The sequence below is a fragment of the Diaphorina citri genome, unplaced genomic scaffold, assembly GCF_000475195.1.
Source record: "Diaphorina citri unplaced genomic scaffold, Diaci psyllid genome assembly version 1.1 scaffold1746, whole genome shotgun sequence".
Lineage (NCBI taxonomy): Eukaryota > Metazoa > Arthropoda > Insecta > Hemiptera > Psyllidae > Diaphorina > Diaphorina citri.
Genome location: NW_007379172.1, coordinates 12,719 through 29,710, shown reverse-complemented (window position 1 = coordinate 29,710; position 16,992 = coordinate 12,719). Strand labels below are relative to the sequence as shown.

The following is a 16,992-nucleotide window of genomic DNA, read 5'->3' as shown; positions in this document are numbered from 1 at the left end:
TTCATTATTATTATTATTATTATTATTTTTTTTTTTCTTTTTTTTGAAAAATTTTCTAAGTTCGAAGCAACATTGACTTTGGTTGATATCTGGATGAGTGATTGTCCGATTTTTACCAAATTGTTACAGTCGCGTCCTTGGACCATACCGGTATATCATACCAAATTTCATCGCTTTACGACTAACCGTTATTGAGATATTTTGTATACCACCTTTTCCAATTTTCCCATTTAAACCTGTAGTACACACATACATACGTACGTGTACGTACGTACATACACTCGGTGGGCGATGACGTATTCGATGCTGCGTATTGCTTTCTGGAGGGGATGAAGGGGCTCGGAACGGAAGATCGTGGAGAGGCGTTGCACGTTGGTTTTGTATCTGAGGGGAGAGAAGAGACGATGTTGTTTAAGACTTTAAATAGATTTCGCATTAGGTACTTGAAAGAACAAATTTCAGGCTGGTATCCCCCTTGTTTAAAGTCCCCCAGCCAGACTTATACACCCGATTTTGAAAATTTGGACCGATTGCAATACTTTCATTACTAGTATAGCTCCGCTATACTGTAGTAATAGAAAGTAAAAATACAAAATCAAATCATGAATCTTTTTGTAGTAAAGCAGAGAGCTTTTTCTCAACTTTTGTGGGTATCACAGCATTACTTATTTTCTTTACTATACATTCTCATCTAATCGTATTATCAATTTACACTGGTAATCCCGCCACTGGTCGCTACTCCATAACCCCGCTGTTAATCGAACCCAGGACCTCCAGCGTGCAATCCCAGTGTGATACCCACTCGGCCACGGAGGTTGCTTAAGTTTAAACATAATCATTTCAACGTACTTGGGCTCGTACAAGACCTGGTGTACTTTCCATCTCAGCTCCTCATAAACCTCCAGCGTGCAATCCCAGTGTGATACCCACTCGGCCACGGAGGTTGCTTAAGTTTAAACATAATCATTTCAACGTACTTGGGCTCATACAGGACCTGGTGTACTTTCCGTCTCAGCTCCTCATAATCAAACACATCAAAGTCCACCATCAAATCAAAGAGAAATCTCCTAGGTGAAAAGAAAATTAGGTACGATAATAAAAATACAACCTGTTTCTCTTTTTGTACGAATAAAACAAAAAAAGATCAGACATACCTTATTAATGTCAATGTCATTACCGCTTTTATAACATTTATTTATACAATAAACGGGATTTACCCTGTACTAACTATTACAATGTTATATTCCTAACTATGACCTATGTAAATACCTAATTGAACGTGTATCATGAGCTTCATATCTTTGAGTGCCTGTTCGATTTGGTGCCGAAATATTTGAGATGAGTAGATTAGGCACTTGACTCTGATGAGCACTCTAACTCTGGGTATATCATTCAGGTTGTGCTAATGTACCGGGTTGGGTTGAGTTCAGACTGGTTGAGACAGGATATTGTTTCTTCAGTTTAGCATGGGAGTGGTAACTTAAAAACAAGGCAAGTTTACCAACCTTGCCTAACCCAACCCGGTACTTGCCTCGGTAGCGTAGTGGTCAAGACGCTCGCCTGGTAAACAGGAGGGCGTGGGTTCGATCCCAGCCGAGGCATGGAATTTTATCCTCATTTATTTGAGATTTTGACCACATAATAATAATGGAGCTCTAAGGGTTAGGTGGTAGAAAACGCCTCCGAGAGTCCTTCCACTCAAGAGTCTATTATTATTATTACATAACCACAACCTCATCCTGCCTCTCTTCCTATGTTGCCAGGTGCATTGTCGTCACTGCGGGAAGGTGTTCTGCTCGGCCTGTGTTCGCTACCAAGTGCTCAGCGGTCCCAACCAGAGACCAGCCCAAGTGTGTGAAACCTGCCATGTGATATTGGTCAAGGATTCGGGGTCAACATCAACTGGCCAGGTTCTCTCGGGCCTACTTTGCCACAAGTTCATGTTACTCGTGAACGGCATCTTATAGTCTGGCATATACCCAGGGTTGTATGGATTGCCCACCATGTAGGCTACGTTGGCAGTCATCACGACTGGATGATAGTTGATGAGGGGACAGTCGAATTTCTGGGCAAACCCCGCCGCGATGGTCTCCGTCAAAAAATAGGTCTCCGTCACTCGGGCCTAGGAGGCTCCTAAAAGGGAAAAGGGACCGTCTTGTTGCCCTATAGGTGATAACTCTTTGTCCGGCCCTGCCTGGGGGGGCTAAGAAAAGGATCTTAAAAAGGGGAAAAATATCCTTACGTGATAATCTGATAAGTTTATGGTTGGCCCAGTCTGGAGGGGCCTTAAAAGGGGAATAGGACCATCATATTCTGAGGTTACTCTATGGTAAGCCAGGCACCGAGGGTCCTAACATGGGGAAAAGGACCGTTTATCCTATGGGTGATAATCTAATATTGATAACTTTATGGTTGGCCCAGTCTGGAAGGACCTTAAAAGGGCTTATAGGCGGCTATAGGTCGTTTTACCGTCACACTCCTCAATTTCCAACGTACTTGGGCTCGTACAAGACCTGGTGTACTTTCCGCCTCAGCTCCTCGTAGTCAAACACATCAAAGTCCACCATGAGCCCATACCCCTCTTCCTCTGCTTTCTGACCGTTCTGTTTCTGGTCCGCAAATAGAGGTACGATCACCATGGGCACAGCGTGATAGATGGACTCGAACGCGGAGTGAACGCCCCCGTGCGTGATGAACAGGCGACACTTTGGGTGAGCTGAGGAGGAAAAGTGAACGAAGGAATCGAAAATGGAATATACCTAATTATTTTGCTCATACTCCTGCCAGAATGAGACTGAAAAGTCCCTTTACTCCCTCAGTCTAAACAAGGTCTTATGTATTTGGTACAATATTTTTAAAATAGAATTACAAGTACAGTTACTGAGACAAAAATCTGGTGTCAACATCACACACGAATGTAATAGCATTTGCGGAACTAAGAAAAAAAAACAGTTGACAAAGGGTAGTATCGAACCAGTAACTTCTGAACTGTAAGTCGGATAGTACCTACTTAAAGTTTTACAATTTCTATTCCGTTTACGAAATAAGGGTTCGGCAACATTGACTTTTGCAGAATTGAAGTACCAAATTTTTAGGGAAATTCCGTTTACGAAATAAGGGTTCGGCAACATTGACTTTTGAAGAATTGAAGTAGGTACCAAATTTTTAGGGAAAAAATATTTTGAAGAGGGGACTTAGGTACTAAAATAATAAAATTCTCAAACCTCTTCAAATTATTTAACGAGGTTTGATAGAGGGAGCTTTAAAAATGTCTTTCTCTAGTGTACTGCTAAGTGTACTTATCTAGACTTTTTCCTTCCTTCTTTGGGTTTCAGCCAACACTTCGTTCGAGGACGTCCCTGTCCGAAATCACCCGATGTGATGAGGCCCGGTCACAGCAAACATACTGCGGCCGTAGTTTTGCAGTCCGCCCAGAAGTGTCTTTCCATAGTGATCCAGGTAGACATAGCTACGCCACTTCTTACTTCATGTAGACTGGAAGCTGGAATGGAATCCATCATTCACTCGATTGGGCTTCCGGCGTTCACGGTCAAAACGGTGGTGTAGTGGTCAAGACGCTCGCCTGGTAAACAGGAGGGCGTGGGTTCGATCCCAGTCGAGGCATGGAATTTTATCCTCATTTATTTGAGAATTTGACCACATAATAATGGAGCTCTAAGGGTTAGGTGGTAGAGAACGCCTCCGGCGTTAACCTCGCCTAGTGGTTACCTTCCACTCAAGAGTCTATTATTATTATTATTAAATCAAATGGAACAGCTGATATCGTGGTCACTCATAAGCAGAGACAACCACAATATGACGTTTATTTTTCCAAAATATGACTCTAAAAATATGACCTTTATGATCTTTATTTTCCTCAAATGTGACATTTATTTTCCCAAAATATGACCTTTTCCGTAAAATAAAACATAAAAAAAAACTTTATTTTTAATGAAAGAGTAGGTAAATGAGCTTTATTTTTTGTTATTTATTTATTTGTTGTATAACAGGATCAAGTGTGCTGCTATGTTGTCAACAGTAAAATTTAGTCTCCTGTCACTTAGTAGATATTTTAATTTCGAGAAAGACCGCTCAACGTCTGCCGACGACACCGGGGCATATTTCATGGCCAGGATGTCTTGAATAGTCTTGTTGGTTGTTGGTTGTTGGTTGTTGGTTGTTGGTTGTTGGTTGTTGGTTGTTGGTTGTTGTTGTTGTTGTTGTTGTTGTTGTTGTTGGTGTTGTTGTTGTTGTTGTTTATTTTTCACACTCATCTTAGAAATTAAAGAAAAAAGTGATATCCCCCCAAAAAACACGTCACGTTGAAAAAATTGACGAAATTTTTTTTTTTTTTTTCCCCCCTCAAATTTATTTATTTTCAAAGTCTATTTTCCTATTTGTTCTTCTTATTCCGGTCGGGTTTGGTCGGCTTCTTTTCGTCTTTCCCTCGGGTGAACTCGGCCAAGCTCGTGCCTATTCGGACCAGGGTGTACAACACGAGACCCAGGCCGAGTGTACAACTCGCGATCACATCGAGTTGACTCGTCTGGTACCAGGGGAGGCTCGTGGCTTTGGTTTTGAGGTGGGGGGCACCTCGGTGGGCGATGACGTATTCGATGCTGCGTATTGCTTTCTGGAGGGGATGAAGGGACTCCGAGCGGAATATGGTCGATAGGCGTAGCACGTTGGTTTTGTATCTGAGTCGTGGCTTTGGTTTTGAGGTGGGGGGCACCTCGGTGGGCGATGACGTATTCGATGCTGCGTATTGCTTTCTGGAGGGGATGAAGGGGTTCGGAACGGAAGATCGTGGAGAGGCGTTGCACGTTGGTTTTGTATCTGAAGGGAGAGAAGAGACAATGTTGTTTAAGACTTTTAATAGATTTCGCATTAGGTACTTGAAAGAACAAATTTCAGGCTGGTATCCCCCTTGTTTAAAGTTCCCCAGCCAGACTTATAGTCGGTATAGCTGAAAACCGCCAAAAAACGGTCGAAATCCGTCCAAAAGCGGTCAAAATACCGCCAAGCGCAGCACCTATCTCAACCAAACATTTTCTGTTGTATCCTTGTCACATTTGTGAACTACATACCAAATTTCAAGTCTCTAGCTCATACACCGTTCTCGAGATATTGTTAAACTAGACCGAAAACGGCCAAAAAGAGGTAAAATGCCGCCAACCATTGCACCGATCTTAACCAAAAGTTTCGTGTCGCACCCTTGTCACATTTGACAGCTACATACCAAATTTCAAGTCTCTAGCTCTTACCGTTCTCGAGATATTTTGTTTACAGACAGACACACACACGGAGCAATGGCTGAAACTTTGGATTTAGGCTCTAGCAGGGACCTCAAAACGCGTTTTGGCACTAAAAACTGACCATCGAAAATTTGACCCGATTGCATTACTTTCCTTCCTATAAGATAAGGAAAGTAAAAAGTAAAATAACAGTAAAAGCGTCCACCTTTTCCATGTTATGATGTGAAATCCAAGGTGTATTTTAAGTACAATTCGGACCTAGTTTTAGCTCCGCGACAAACACAAAATCATGCAAAACTTTAGAAAATATTAGCAGAGAGAAGATTAGCAGAGAGCCATTATGAGAATAAGTTAAAAAAAAATATAGGTATCTGATTTATTTGTAACAAATTAGTTACATTTTATTTACAGTAAAGAATGTCATAAATGTATTGAATTCAATACCAAGCCACGGACAGACACACAAGCTAAAGCTAGTGAAAAAACGGAACTTACTGAGATGTATAACATTTTCATTGATAATAACGTTGAGATTGGGATGAGGTCGCGTAGCTTTGGTGGTTACAAACGTTACATTTAGGCTCTAGGGACCTCAAAACGCGTTTTGGCACTAAAAACTGACCATCGAAAATTTGACCCGATTACATTACTTTCCTTCCTATAAGGAAAGTAAAAAGTATAATATGTAACAGTAAAAGCGTCCACCTTTTCCATGTTATTCAATACCAAGCCACGGACAGACACACAAGCTAAAGCTAGTGAAAAAACGGAACTTACTGAGATGTATAACATTTTCATTGATAATAACGTTGAGGTTGGGATGAGGTCGCGTAGCTTTGGTGGTTACAAACGTTACGTTGTGTCCTTGAGCTACGAGTTCGTTAGAAATAACAGACAACATCATTACGTGGGACGTGAAGGGAAAGACGCCAAACACCAGGATGTTGTAACCATGGCAACCACGAGGTGAAGTTAGCAACGCGACGAGGAAAAAAGCGACGGGCAACTTCATGTTTCTAGGGTCCTTTCTTTGGAGCGGCTACCTTATGTGTTCCAAATTCTAGTTAGGGATTGTTGGAGAGTTCAGTAATTTATTGCAAACAGGTGAAGTTAGCAACGCGACGAGGAAAAAAGCGACGGGCAACTTCATGTTTCTAGGGTCCTTTCTTTGGAGCGGCTACCTTATGTGTCCCAAATTCTAGTTAGGGATTGTTGGAGAGTTCAGTAATTTATTGCAAATAATTTACTCTTTTTGACATTTTATAATTTTTTAAGCTAACTTTGAGTTTACAAATATGTACCTAGTGTTTAACAACATTGTTTAACAAAATTTTTATTAGTGCACTGCGGTCAAGATCTAGCTTTCGTAATCCAGGATCATTGGTTCAACAGCAAGTTAATTGATGTAGGAGTGGAAAATTATTTAGATAATATTTTCTTTAGAAGAGATAAGGTAGAAGGGAGGTCCCACATTGACTTTTTTTAAAAAAAAATCAGTACTTTTTTGTAGAGGCCAAATCTTGACGTTAATGACGTGACGGCCAAACACGAAGTGTTTTTTTTAATTGATGTAGGAGTGGAAAATTATTTAGATAATATTTTCTTTAGAAGAGATAAGGTAGAAGGGAGGTCCCACATTGACTTTTTTTTTAATCAGTACTTTTTTTTGTAGAGGCCAAATCTTGACGTTAATGACGTGACGGCCAAACACGAAGTGTTTTTGGGGGGGATATCACTATTTTTTGTTGTACAAGTACAAAGACATTCAGGAAAATAAATGAAACAAATTTTTAAATAGGTACCTACCTACGTAGTTGCTTCAAAATTAAGTAGGTATATTCAGTATTTAGGTAGGTATGTACCTACCAATTAAGAGTCTTAAACAGATCCTTAGTTCGGGATCGAACCCGCGCCCTAGCGATTACTAGGCAGACGCTCTACCAACCAAGCTATGTAACTAAGGCTGGCACACTCATCTTTTGTATGTAGCTCTCGAAACGAAGAAAATATATGTTACGAATTTATAAACTCAAAGTTACCAATCACTATAAATTTAACAAGCAGATGGACTTCACTAATCAAATCACTAATAATGTCTTACCTACTTTTTTGGGGGGATATCACTATTTTTTGTTGTACAAGTACAAAGACATTCAGGAAAATAAATGAAACAAATTTTTAAATAGGTACCTACGTAGTTGCTTCAAAATTAAGTAGGTATATTCAGTATTTAGGTAGGTATGTACCTACCAATTAAGAGTCTTGAACAGATCCTTAGTTCGGGATCGAACCCGCGGCCTAGCGATTACTAGGCAGACGCTCTACCAACCAAGCTATGTAACTAAGGCTGGCACACTCATCTTTTGTATGTAGCTCTCGAAACGAAGAAAATATATGTTACGAATTTATAAACTCAAAGTTACCAATCACTATAAATTTAACAAGCAGATGGACTTCACTAATCAAATCACTAATAATGTCTTACCTACTTACTTACCTACCTACCTGTTGACCCAATAATCAGCTGTTCAATCAGGTAATTTGTAACATTGTACCCATCTACATACTGAGTAGGGAATGTTTGTTTACATTGAAGGTCTGATAAGGTTATCGATAGATTTTTTTTAAAAGAGGTTTGACAGAGGGATCTGTAACTGCTATGGTCTTATCGACCCGAAATCGAAGAGAGAAGGAAGATTTCTCGAGGCTTCACGTTCATAGTTCATACATGAATTACATGATACATACATAGCTAAATACTCTCTAGACGCGTTCTGTAACAATATTTTGAAGCCGAGAACGAACATTATCCCATGAGGATAAAATCCGCCCCGGGCGGGAATCGAACCCGCGGCCTAGCGCTTACAAGGCAGACGCACTATCAACTTAAGCTAACTAGGCTGGCTATCGATAGATTTGAACTAAGAATCTATCAGTAGATCTGAAACTATCAAACCAGTTCCCTGCACGAATAGCTTGCATAGTGTTTCTATACGGGCCGGACCTAGATTCTCCGTGCTAATGGTGGACCCCATGGCGAAATAGATAACGCCGGCATTACCGGATGACGAGATGAAATCCTCAATGTCCTGCGCAAGAGAGGAGAAACATTCAATAAAATTTACTGACCGACTGCCCAAAGTTTGGGTTGCCAAAATGACACAGCATACTTCTCAGGGCCTAGCGCTTACAAGGCAGACGCACTATCAACTTAAGCTAACTAGGCTGGCTATCGATAGATTTGAACTAAGAATCTATCAGTAGATTTGAAACTATCAAACCAGTTCCCTACATAATATGTAAGTATGAACACTGAACAGCTTAGTTTTGTAGGGTAAAAATGAACGAATTTCAAAAAGGTACTAAAAAGGTTCAAAGTTTTTTTTTCAATTCCTTACAAATATCTAGTAAATCAAAGAGAAATCTCCTAGGTGGAAACAAAATTAGGTACGATGATAAAAATACAACCTGGCCTGCGGCGCTTTCCCGCTCATATTCCTTGACGTTCTGCATATTGCATATTTCATTTAAATTAGGGGTATTCTTACTGATTTTTTTTAAGTACCTGCGCCCCCCAATTTTCTGGAAAACTCATCTAAATTTTCTGGAAACGTCATGGAATTTCATTCATAAGTATGAACACTGAACAGCTTAGTTTTGTAGGGTAAAAATGAACGAATTTCAAAAAGGTACTAAAAAGGTTCAAAGTTTTTTTTCAATTCCTTACAAATATCTAGTAAATCAAAGAGAAATCTCCTAGGTGGGAACAAAATTAGGTACGATGATAAAAATATTTCTCTTTTTGTACGAATAAAACAACAATATAAAAATCTCTACTCCCTAACTGTGCCCAGTTGTATTCAGTGCCCAGTGATAAAAATATTTCTCTTTTTGTACGAATAAAACAACAATTTAGAAATCTCTACTCCCTAACTGTGCCCAGTTGTATTCAGTGCCCAGTTACCTACCTACCTAGATATTTGCTTTACCTTGGATCCAAGGTCCGAGAGGTCCGACCTAGGAGGCATCAATAAAAATTTGGTGTGAACATCACACGATTTTGTATTACATTATATACATTGTAGGCTGGCATCTGGCATAGACAGCTGAAAATCTAATCTTGGCAATCGTGTGTTGCTGGCTTTCCCCGCGGTCCTACTCAGGCTGGATGAGATTCAATGCGGGTAGCTTGTCGCCAAATGGAGGAGTAAAACCCCCTGTCACTTAATAACTAAAGCCCTAAGCAGTTTAACAGAAATTTCCCCGCGGTCCTACTCAGGCTGGATGAGATTCAATGCGGGTAGCTTGTCGCCAAATGGAGGAGTAAAACCCCCTGTCACTTAATACTTAAAGCCCTAAGCAGTTAAACAGAAACTTACCAAACGAACCAAATGGACCTTATGCGCTTATTTATTAGGGAAGTTTTAAAGTGAAAGTCTGACCACAAGCTTAAGGTGGCATGGTAGCGCCTATACTAGACTAGCTGAATTCCGTCGCTTCATTTGTACGGGACGAAGGAAGTTGTATCTATATCTATGTATAGATAACTAGCTGAATTCCGTCGCTTCGCTTCGGAATCCCGCCAGTTCATCCCGAGGCATGGCCAAACTTGTAGAAAAGGCATGGCCGAACTTGTAGAAAAAAATACGGTCGCGCTGCCCGCTCCCTATTAGCTGCATAGTTATCAAACTAAAAACATAAACGCCAGTTTTGTATGTAGCTCTCGAAACGAAGAAAATATATGTTACGAATTTATAAACTCAAAGTTACCAATCACTATAAATTTAACAAGCAGACTTCACTAATCAAATCACTAATAATGTCTTACCCGTGTTTTGACACTAAAAACTGACCATCGAAAATTTGACCCGATTACATTACTTTCCTTCCTATAGGATAAGGAAAGTAAAAAATCAATTCAATCCTACAAATAATCCGAACTGAAAGGCAATTACTGAATATCAACTCAACCCAATTTTCATGTCCAAAAAAGGTCACTTGATTGTTCGAAATCGACTTGGTTAGTGGTAGGATCATATAGATTTTACCTTTCTTTCTTCCCCAACAGTCCAGTTTTAAATCAAATCAACCACTCAACCATTGCAGTTCTAAATCAAATCAACCACTCAGCCATGGTAGTTCTAATCAAATATTTCAATTCAACCACTCAAATAGTTCAGTTTTAAATCAAATCAACCACTCAACCATTGCAGTTCTAATCAAATATTTCAATTCAACCACTCAAGTATTTCGGTCCTAAATAAATTCAACCACTCACCATTGCAGTTCTAATCAAATATTTCAATTCAACCACTCAAATAGTTCAGTTCTAAATCAAATCAACCACTCAACCATTGCAGTTCTAATCAAATATTTCAATTCAACCACTCAAATAGTTCAGTTCTAAATCAAATCAACCACTCAACCATTGCAGTTCTAATCAAATATTTCAATTCAACCACTCAAATAGTTCAGTTCTAAATCAAATCAACCACTCAACCATTGCAGTTCTAATCAAATATTTCAGTTCTAAATCAAATCAACCACTCAGCCATGGTAGTTCTAATCAAATATTTCAATTCAACCACTCAAATAGTTCAGTTCTAAATCAAATCAACCACTCAACCATTGCAGTTCTAATCAAATATTTCAATTCAACACCACTCAAATATTGCAGTGTTAATCAAATATTTCAATTCAACCACTCAAATATTGCAGTTTTAATCAAATATTTCAATTCAACCACTCAAGTATTTCGGTTCTAAATTAATTCAACCACTCAACCATTGCAGTTCTAATCAAAAAATTCAATTCAAACACTCAAATATTTCGGTTCTAAATTAAATCAACCACCCAACCATTGCAGTTCTAAATCAACCACTCGGTTGAAATTTCAAGCCACAGATTAATTATTGAAAGAGTGAATATTGTAAACCAATATGTTGAACAACATAGCTTGATTGTCCTACATTTCGCGGACTGAGGGAAGGATCACATTGATTTTTCCTTTTTTTTTTTTTGTCTTCAACAATTCAGTTCTAAATCCAATCAACCACTCAACCATTGCAGTTCAAAAATTTCAGTTCTAAATCAACCACACGGTCGTAATTTCAAGCGACGGCCTGGTTATTGAAATAGTCAACAATATGAGCGAGAACATTGAAGAGTGCATCGGAGCCATATATCTGACGCCACTGTAGCTCCCGCAGTAACTGCTGGCCTTGCGTGGTGGTCATTTCTTGAACCTGGGTACACACCGCCACCGTCGCAGACCAGATGGTTTCTGAGGATGAAAAAAAGGAGGGAGCATTTAGTACCTACTATTGGCAGGCCCAACAGCGGATGGACACAGGAAAGAAAGGCAGATCATTCTTCTAGAAGTCTAGAATGAAGTTATATTGGCTCAAGAGGAAGAAGAAGAGAAGTAAAGAACTTTGTGCCAGCTTAGTTAGCTTGGTTGGTAGTGCTTCTGCCTTGTAAAACTGCAGGTTAGATTTCCACCCAGGGCAGATTTTATCCTGAAGGGATAATGTTTGATCTTGCGATTTTGAACGGTTGGCTTTCTCCTATCCTGTCTTCCCTCTCTCTTCAATTCCGGGACGATAAGACCTTAGCAGTTACAGTTCCCTCTGTCAAACCTAAAAAAAAAAAAAAAACTTTGTGGTCCCTTGTTATGTCAACCTCAGTGGTGTAATGGTTAACACTAGTGGCCTTTGGATCTGGAGATAGGTGGTTTGAGTCAAAGTCAAGTCATAAAATTTAGCAGTACCTACTCAAACTGCCGAAGAACTAAGCTTAAGCTTACCTAGATTGACAAGGCTCTGTTGATTCTCGGGCGGGTCCAGCTTCATGAGTGCTTCCACCGATACCACATCACTCATTCCCTTGATCATGCACAGGTCATTGTAGAGCTGCTGTGACGTCACCAGAGTACTCCCGGGTAACACATGAGCAAACACTGCCTCGATGACCGGGTTATTGTTCTCCTGGAAATAAAATTGATAAGTCTGATGTCACAAGATACATGATATCAATGGTTTGAGTCAAAGTCAAGTCATAAAATTTAGCAGTACCTACTCAAACTGCCACCTACTGCTTACAAGTCAGACGCGCTACAAACCAAGCTAACTAGGCTGGCACCGAGGAACTAAGCTTAAGCTTACCTAGATTGACAAGGCTCTGTTGATTCTCGGGCGGGTCCAGCTTCATGAGTGCCTCCACCGATACCACATCACTCATTCCCTTGATCATGCACAGGTCATTGTAGAGCTGCTGTGACGTCACCAGAGTACTCCCGGGTAACACATGAGCAAACACTGCCTCGATGACTGGGTTATTGTTCTCCTGAAAATAAAATTGATAAGTCTGACATCACAAGATACATGATATCAAAAGTACATTGTAGAGCTGCTGTGACGTCACCAGAGTACTCCCGGGTAACACATGAGCAAACACTGCCTCGATGACTGGGTTATTGTTCTCCTGGAAATAAAATTGATAAGTCTGATGTCACAAGATACATGATATCACAAGTAAATTTGTGTTGTACAGAACAAAATTAATTTGGCTGGATTCTCACCTTGTTGTGATGGGTCGGGTCAAGTATTTTGGCCCACACTCGGGCTGGTATGAAGGTGGTGTCTGCAATACATAGGATGCGCTTGGAGAAGTTATTATTATGAGGAACTAGAGTCATGTTTCCGTCGGGGAAAATATCCACCAATACAACACTGTCAACACCTGGAAATGATAGTAATAAGAATGTTACAAAGAGGGTTTGTTTTAGAAAAGTAGTAGAAAAAAAGTTAAGGGAAGATCACACTATTTGGCACTGTGACAAATATTTGCCTAAGAGTCTGATCCTTAAATGTAATTAGACACACTCGGGCTGGTATGAAGGTGGTGTCTGCAATACATAGGATGCGCTTGGAGAAGTTATTATTATGAGGAACTAGAGTCATGTTTCCATCGGGGAAAATATCCACCAATACAACACTGTCAACACCTGGAAATGATAGTAATAAGAATGTTTGTTTTAGAAAAGTAGTACCTAGAAAAAAAAAGTCAAGGGAAGATCACACTATTTGGCACTGTGACAAATATTTGTCCAAAGAGTCTGATCCCTAAATGTAATTAGAAAAATTTGGTGTTTTTGATAGGCATTTCTGATATTTGACGAAGAAGACTATATTGTTTTGTTGATCAAGTCACAGTATGCTCACAATTCCATCTAATAACCTGTAAGTTAAAATATTGAAATGGGATAACACCACTTGATCCTCGCCCAGTACATTTAGGTCTCATATTTTTTATTAAATAAATTTAATTTTCATCCACACTGCCTACCTCCCAGATTCGACTGCTCCGGATGGTTCTGCATGTACCACTCTGCAACTGTTGCACACTGCCCGTAGATACGCTTCCCCACATTCAACTTTAACTTATTGTTGTCACAGATGTCATCCACACAAACGTTTTTGCACCATGAATAAATACCTGAATGAGTGAAACAAACAAATTAAAAACTCAAGAAACTGCTAAGTTGCTTTTTAGCTAAATCCCCTTTAGCGGTGAGCTATTTTTTTTTTTTTTTTTCTAATTTTTTGACTAAGGTTTATTACTTCACATTTATTATACAGAGTGTTTATAAAGTCTTGGGACAGGTGAACATCTTTTGAACACATGAGAAGATGAAACTTTGGACATTGTTCTGTCTTTTAAAACCTACTACTAAAAGTTGTCATCAAATATTAGATGGAGCCAAGGTAAGTCCTAAAAAGAGAAACTGTCTAATTTCTTACTATATTGAGATTCAAAACAGGTGGCTCCCAAGTACACCTCTTTTTTTTAAGATTTTTAAAAATGAGTGTTCCACCACCGTTTATATTTTGTAGCAATGAAACAACTGCTACATTAGACACATGTGGCCTGTGTCATAGCATGCCCATCCTGTGGTATGCCTCTCATTAGATGGGTGAGAAGAGACACAATACTTCCCATTTAGGTGCTAGGTCAACACAAGAACACCAGAAAGTAACCTGTTGAAATATTTGCAATCAATAGGTAAACAAGTACAAATTTTTGTCGATGGTGGGATTTGAACCCGGTTTACCTTTTATAACGGATGGGAGATCACACTTGAAATCAGCTAGAAATGATTTATATCTAATTGGTAATTTTTTCTTGCATAAAGGACACGACCAGTTGTATTTGTCCACAACTCTGGCCTTGCACCATGTCAAGTTGACATTGTTGCAGTCAGCGTTAGGACATTTCACTTCCGTCGCCAAGAGACCAATGGATTTTAACCAATTACAGAGATCACCTTCTTTACCGGGTTGAAGTAAAGGTAGAATTGTACTTTCATAGTATCTGTCAATACTGAAACAGAAATTAAAAAGGGGAAATGATTGAATGCCACACACTAGCCTAATAACCTTGGAAGGTAGTACTTACATCTGCCTTGAAAGTGCTTACTTTGTTCTGACAATAATACTAAAAGGTTGTTTTAAGGCTATAGTAGCCCAGCGTACTAAATCCCATAATCCATGTAAGTAATGGACACAAACATTGGTTTAAAGGCCAATATCAGAAGTTCAATTTAACACAATCTAATTATGAAGTTTAGGTTATTTAAACAGCCATTTTTTTTAAAGAGGTTTGACAGAGGGAACTGTAACTGCTATGGTCTCATCATCCCAAAATTCCCAAAATCGAAGAGAGAAGGAAGACAGGATAGGAGAAAGCCAGCCGTTCTGAGAAAGAACATTACCCCATCAGGATAAAATCCACCCCGGGCAGGAATCAAACCCGCGGCCTAGTGCTTACAAGGCAGATGCACTACCAACTAAGCTAACTAGGCTGGCTAATCAGCCATTGACACAGTGTTTGTGTCCCATTTTAAACCTACTTCAGATCATTGAAAGTTAAGTAACCTTGGAATTTTACCAAGGACTAAAACATAGGTAGGTATCTATTGTACCGGATTGAAAAGCTTGACGTAAATCTGTTATTGCCTTGTACATTTAATATCTAGCTGATACATTTGTCACACATTTCCTGTGAACCCTTTTCGTTGGAAAGCTCTGATTCAAAAGAACATGCAACAAGTATGGTGTTGTGGCAAAGAAAACAGGACCCAACTTACTTGACATCCTTAGGAACTGGAGAATAGTTGTAAATATCCATGGTAAAAAATGGTGGTTTGTCACACATTTCCTGTGAACCCTTTTCGTTGGAAAGCTCTGATTCAAAAGAACATGCAACAAGTATGGTGTTGTGGCAAAGGAAAGAGGACCCAACTTACTTGACATCCTTAGGAACTGGAGAATAGTTGTAAATATCCATGGTAAAAAATGGTAGTTTTTTATACACGAATACCTACACTATACAAAAATAGAATAGATCATTTGAAACTTAATAGCAATTAAGGCACTTAAATTAAATTACAAGGTACTTTTCGCAGAGATGCAGGGAAAAAGGAAAATTTTTGGATTTTTTCTTTCTGGAAAAAAAAATTTCAACACGCCATATTTGAGGCACTTAAATTAAATTACAAGGTACTTTTCGCAGAGATGCAGGGAAAAAGGAAAATTTTTGGATTTTTTCTTTCTGGAAAAAAAAAATTCAACACGCCATATTTGAAAAATGGAAAATGTAAACATTCACTTCCTTGTTGCGCCTGATAATGTATGCAATCAGTCGTGTTTGTTTTAAAAATGCCTGAGAATATGCATATATGCAATGTGCAACTCATTATTGATCGGCCTCACTTTATCTGATCTTTTCTTTTTTTACAAAAGAGGTTTGACAGAGGGAACTGTGATTGCTAAGGTCTTATCCTCCCGAAATCGAAGAAAGAAGGATAGGAGAAAGTCAGCCGTTCCGAGAACGAACGTTATCCGTTCAGGATAAAATCCGCCACGGGCGGGAATCGAACCCGCGGCCAGCGCTTACAGGGAAGACGCGCTACCAACCAAGCTAAATAAGCTGGCACCCAGTAAATTCGTTCTCAGAACGACTGGCTTTTTCCTATCCTGTCCTCTCTACTGAGGCTTAGATATAGGGCTGTATGGAAAAACAGTCCTAAAAGTTGGGTTAAGCACTTAAGCTTCTACCAATATAGCAAACCCTCTGAAAAGTCCTTCATATAATATATATGTATATATAAAAAGAGTTTTCGTATTTGAGCCTTAAATAGGTACATAATATAAATCATGAATGTGTACAATTTGTAAATCTTTAGTTATATTAGTTAGGTATTGTACAAGACTACAACTAGAACAAGTACAACAAAAACAAAATGGAATGGAATATGTATATAAATGATTTACACTAGGCGGATATTCGATATTTTCTGAATCAGTGAGAGTAGAATAGAATATACCTTGTTTATCCTGCCCGAATGTGACTGAAAAGACCAGCAGTCTAAATAAAGTCTCGGGTATTTGTTGTTATAGCCAGACACCTGTGAGCAGTCAAAGACCTCGTTCCCATTTGTCGTGAGTTTCACCCGATTTTTTGTTTTTCCGAATGTCCTGTAGTCAATGTAATTTAAATGGGAGAGTTAACACTACACACGACACGATTCCCCCCCTGTCGCGAAAATCGCGAATTAAGAAAGTAGTTCAGATACGTGAAAAGGAAGAAAGGTAGGATGAGAGAAGAGTGGGAGAGGAGAAAGTTTTCGAGATGCGGGAAGCAGGGAAGAGAAGGAATGTAAGATTAGTCACCATGT

General features: G+C 39.3%; 2 protein-coding genes and 1 long non-coding RNA gene across 11 annotated transcripts in view; all 3 read right to left on the bottom strand.

The window, feature by feature from the left end:
- Nucleotides 1-2,741, bottom strand: part of LOC103517100 (UDP-glucuronosyltransferase 2B33-like) — a 12,132-nt gene extending 9,391 nt beyond the window's left edge. The window contains exon 1 of the mRNA XM_026829318.1: nt 2,497-2,741. Coding sequence (XP_026685119.1) covers nt 2,497-2,639 — 143 coding nt within the window. The 5' untranslated portion in view covers nt 2,640-2,741. The remainder of the gene's footprint in view (nt 1-2,496) is intronic.
- A 3,681-nt stretch (nt 2,742-6,422) lies between these two features.
- Nucleotides 6,423-9,076, bottom strand: LOC113470686. Of its 8 annotated transcripts, XR_003393647.1 has the most exons (3): nt 7,741-7,865; nt 7,201-7,356; nt 6,423-6,556 (listed from the first exon to the last, which is right to left on the bottom strand). It is a non-coding gene; the product is annotated as an uncharacterized LOC113470686 (long non-coding RNA). The 8 variants fall into 8 exon arrangements; XR_003393648.1 differs by lacking the exons at nt 7,201-7,356; nt 7,741-7,865 and adding an exon at nt 8,983-9,076; XR_003393651.1 differs by lacking the exons at nt 7,201-7,356; nt 7,741-7,865 and adding an exon at nt 8,654-8,718.
- A 1,852-nt stretch (nt 9,077-10,928) lies between these two features.
- Nucleotides 10,929-15,766, bottom strand: LOC103517098. 2 transcript variants are annotated; one of them, XM_017447323.2, is made up of 6 exons: nt 15,562-15,766; nt 14,368-14,636; nt 13,602-13,751; nt 12,835-12,995; nt 12,061-12,241; nt 10,929-11,538 (listed from the first exon to the last, which is right to left on the bottom strand). In XM_017447323.2, the coding sequence occupies exons 1-6, from the start codon at nt 15,600-15,602 to the stop codon at nt 11,366-11,368; spliced, it is 975 nt and encodes a 324-aa protein (XP_017302812.1). In that variant the 5' UTR covers nt 15,603-15,766; the 3' UTR covers nt 10,929-11,365. The 2 variants fall into 2 exon arrangements, with proteins under 2 accessions (XP_017302812.1, XP_017302811.1); XM_017447322.2 differs by lacking the exon at nt 15,562-15,766 and adding an exon at nt 15,403-15,463.
- Nucleotides 15,767-16,992: the final 1,226 nt, after the last annotated feature.

Bases quoted from the DNA above. Each gene is read 5' to 3' on its own strand.
- LOC103517098 (XM_017447323.2), bottom strand. From the start codon at position 15,602: ATGGATATTTACAACTATTCTCCAGTTCCTAAGGATGTCAA. The intron at 13,752-14,367 runs GTAAACCGGGTT...TCACTCATTCAG, and splicing joins TCTCCCATCCGTTATAAAAG to GTATTTATTCATGGTGCAAA. The intron at 12,996-13,601 runs GTAGGCAGTGTG...TATCATTTCCAG, and splicing joins GGAGCAGTCGAATCTGGGAG to GTGTTGACAGTGTTGTATTG.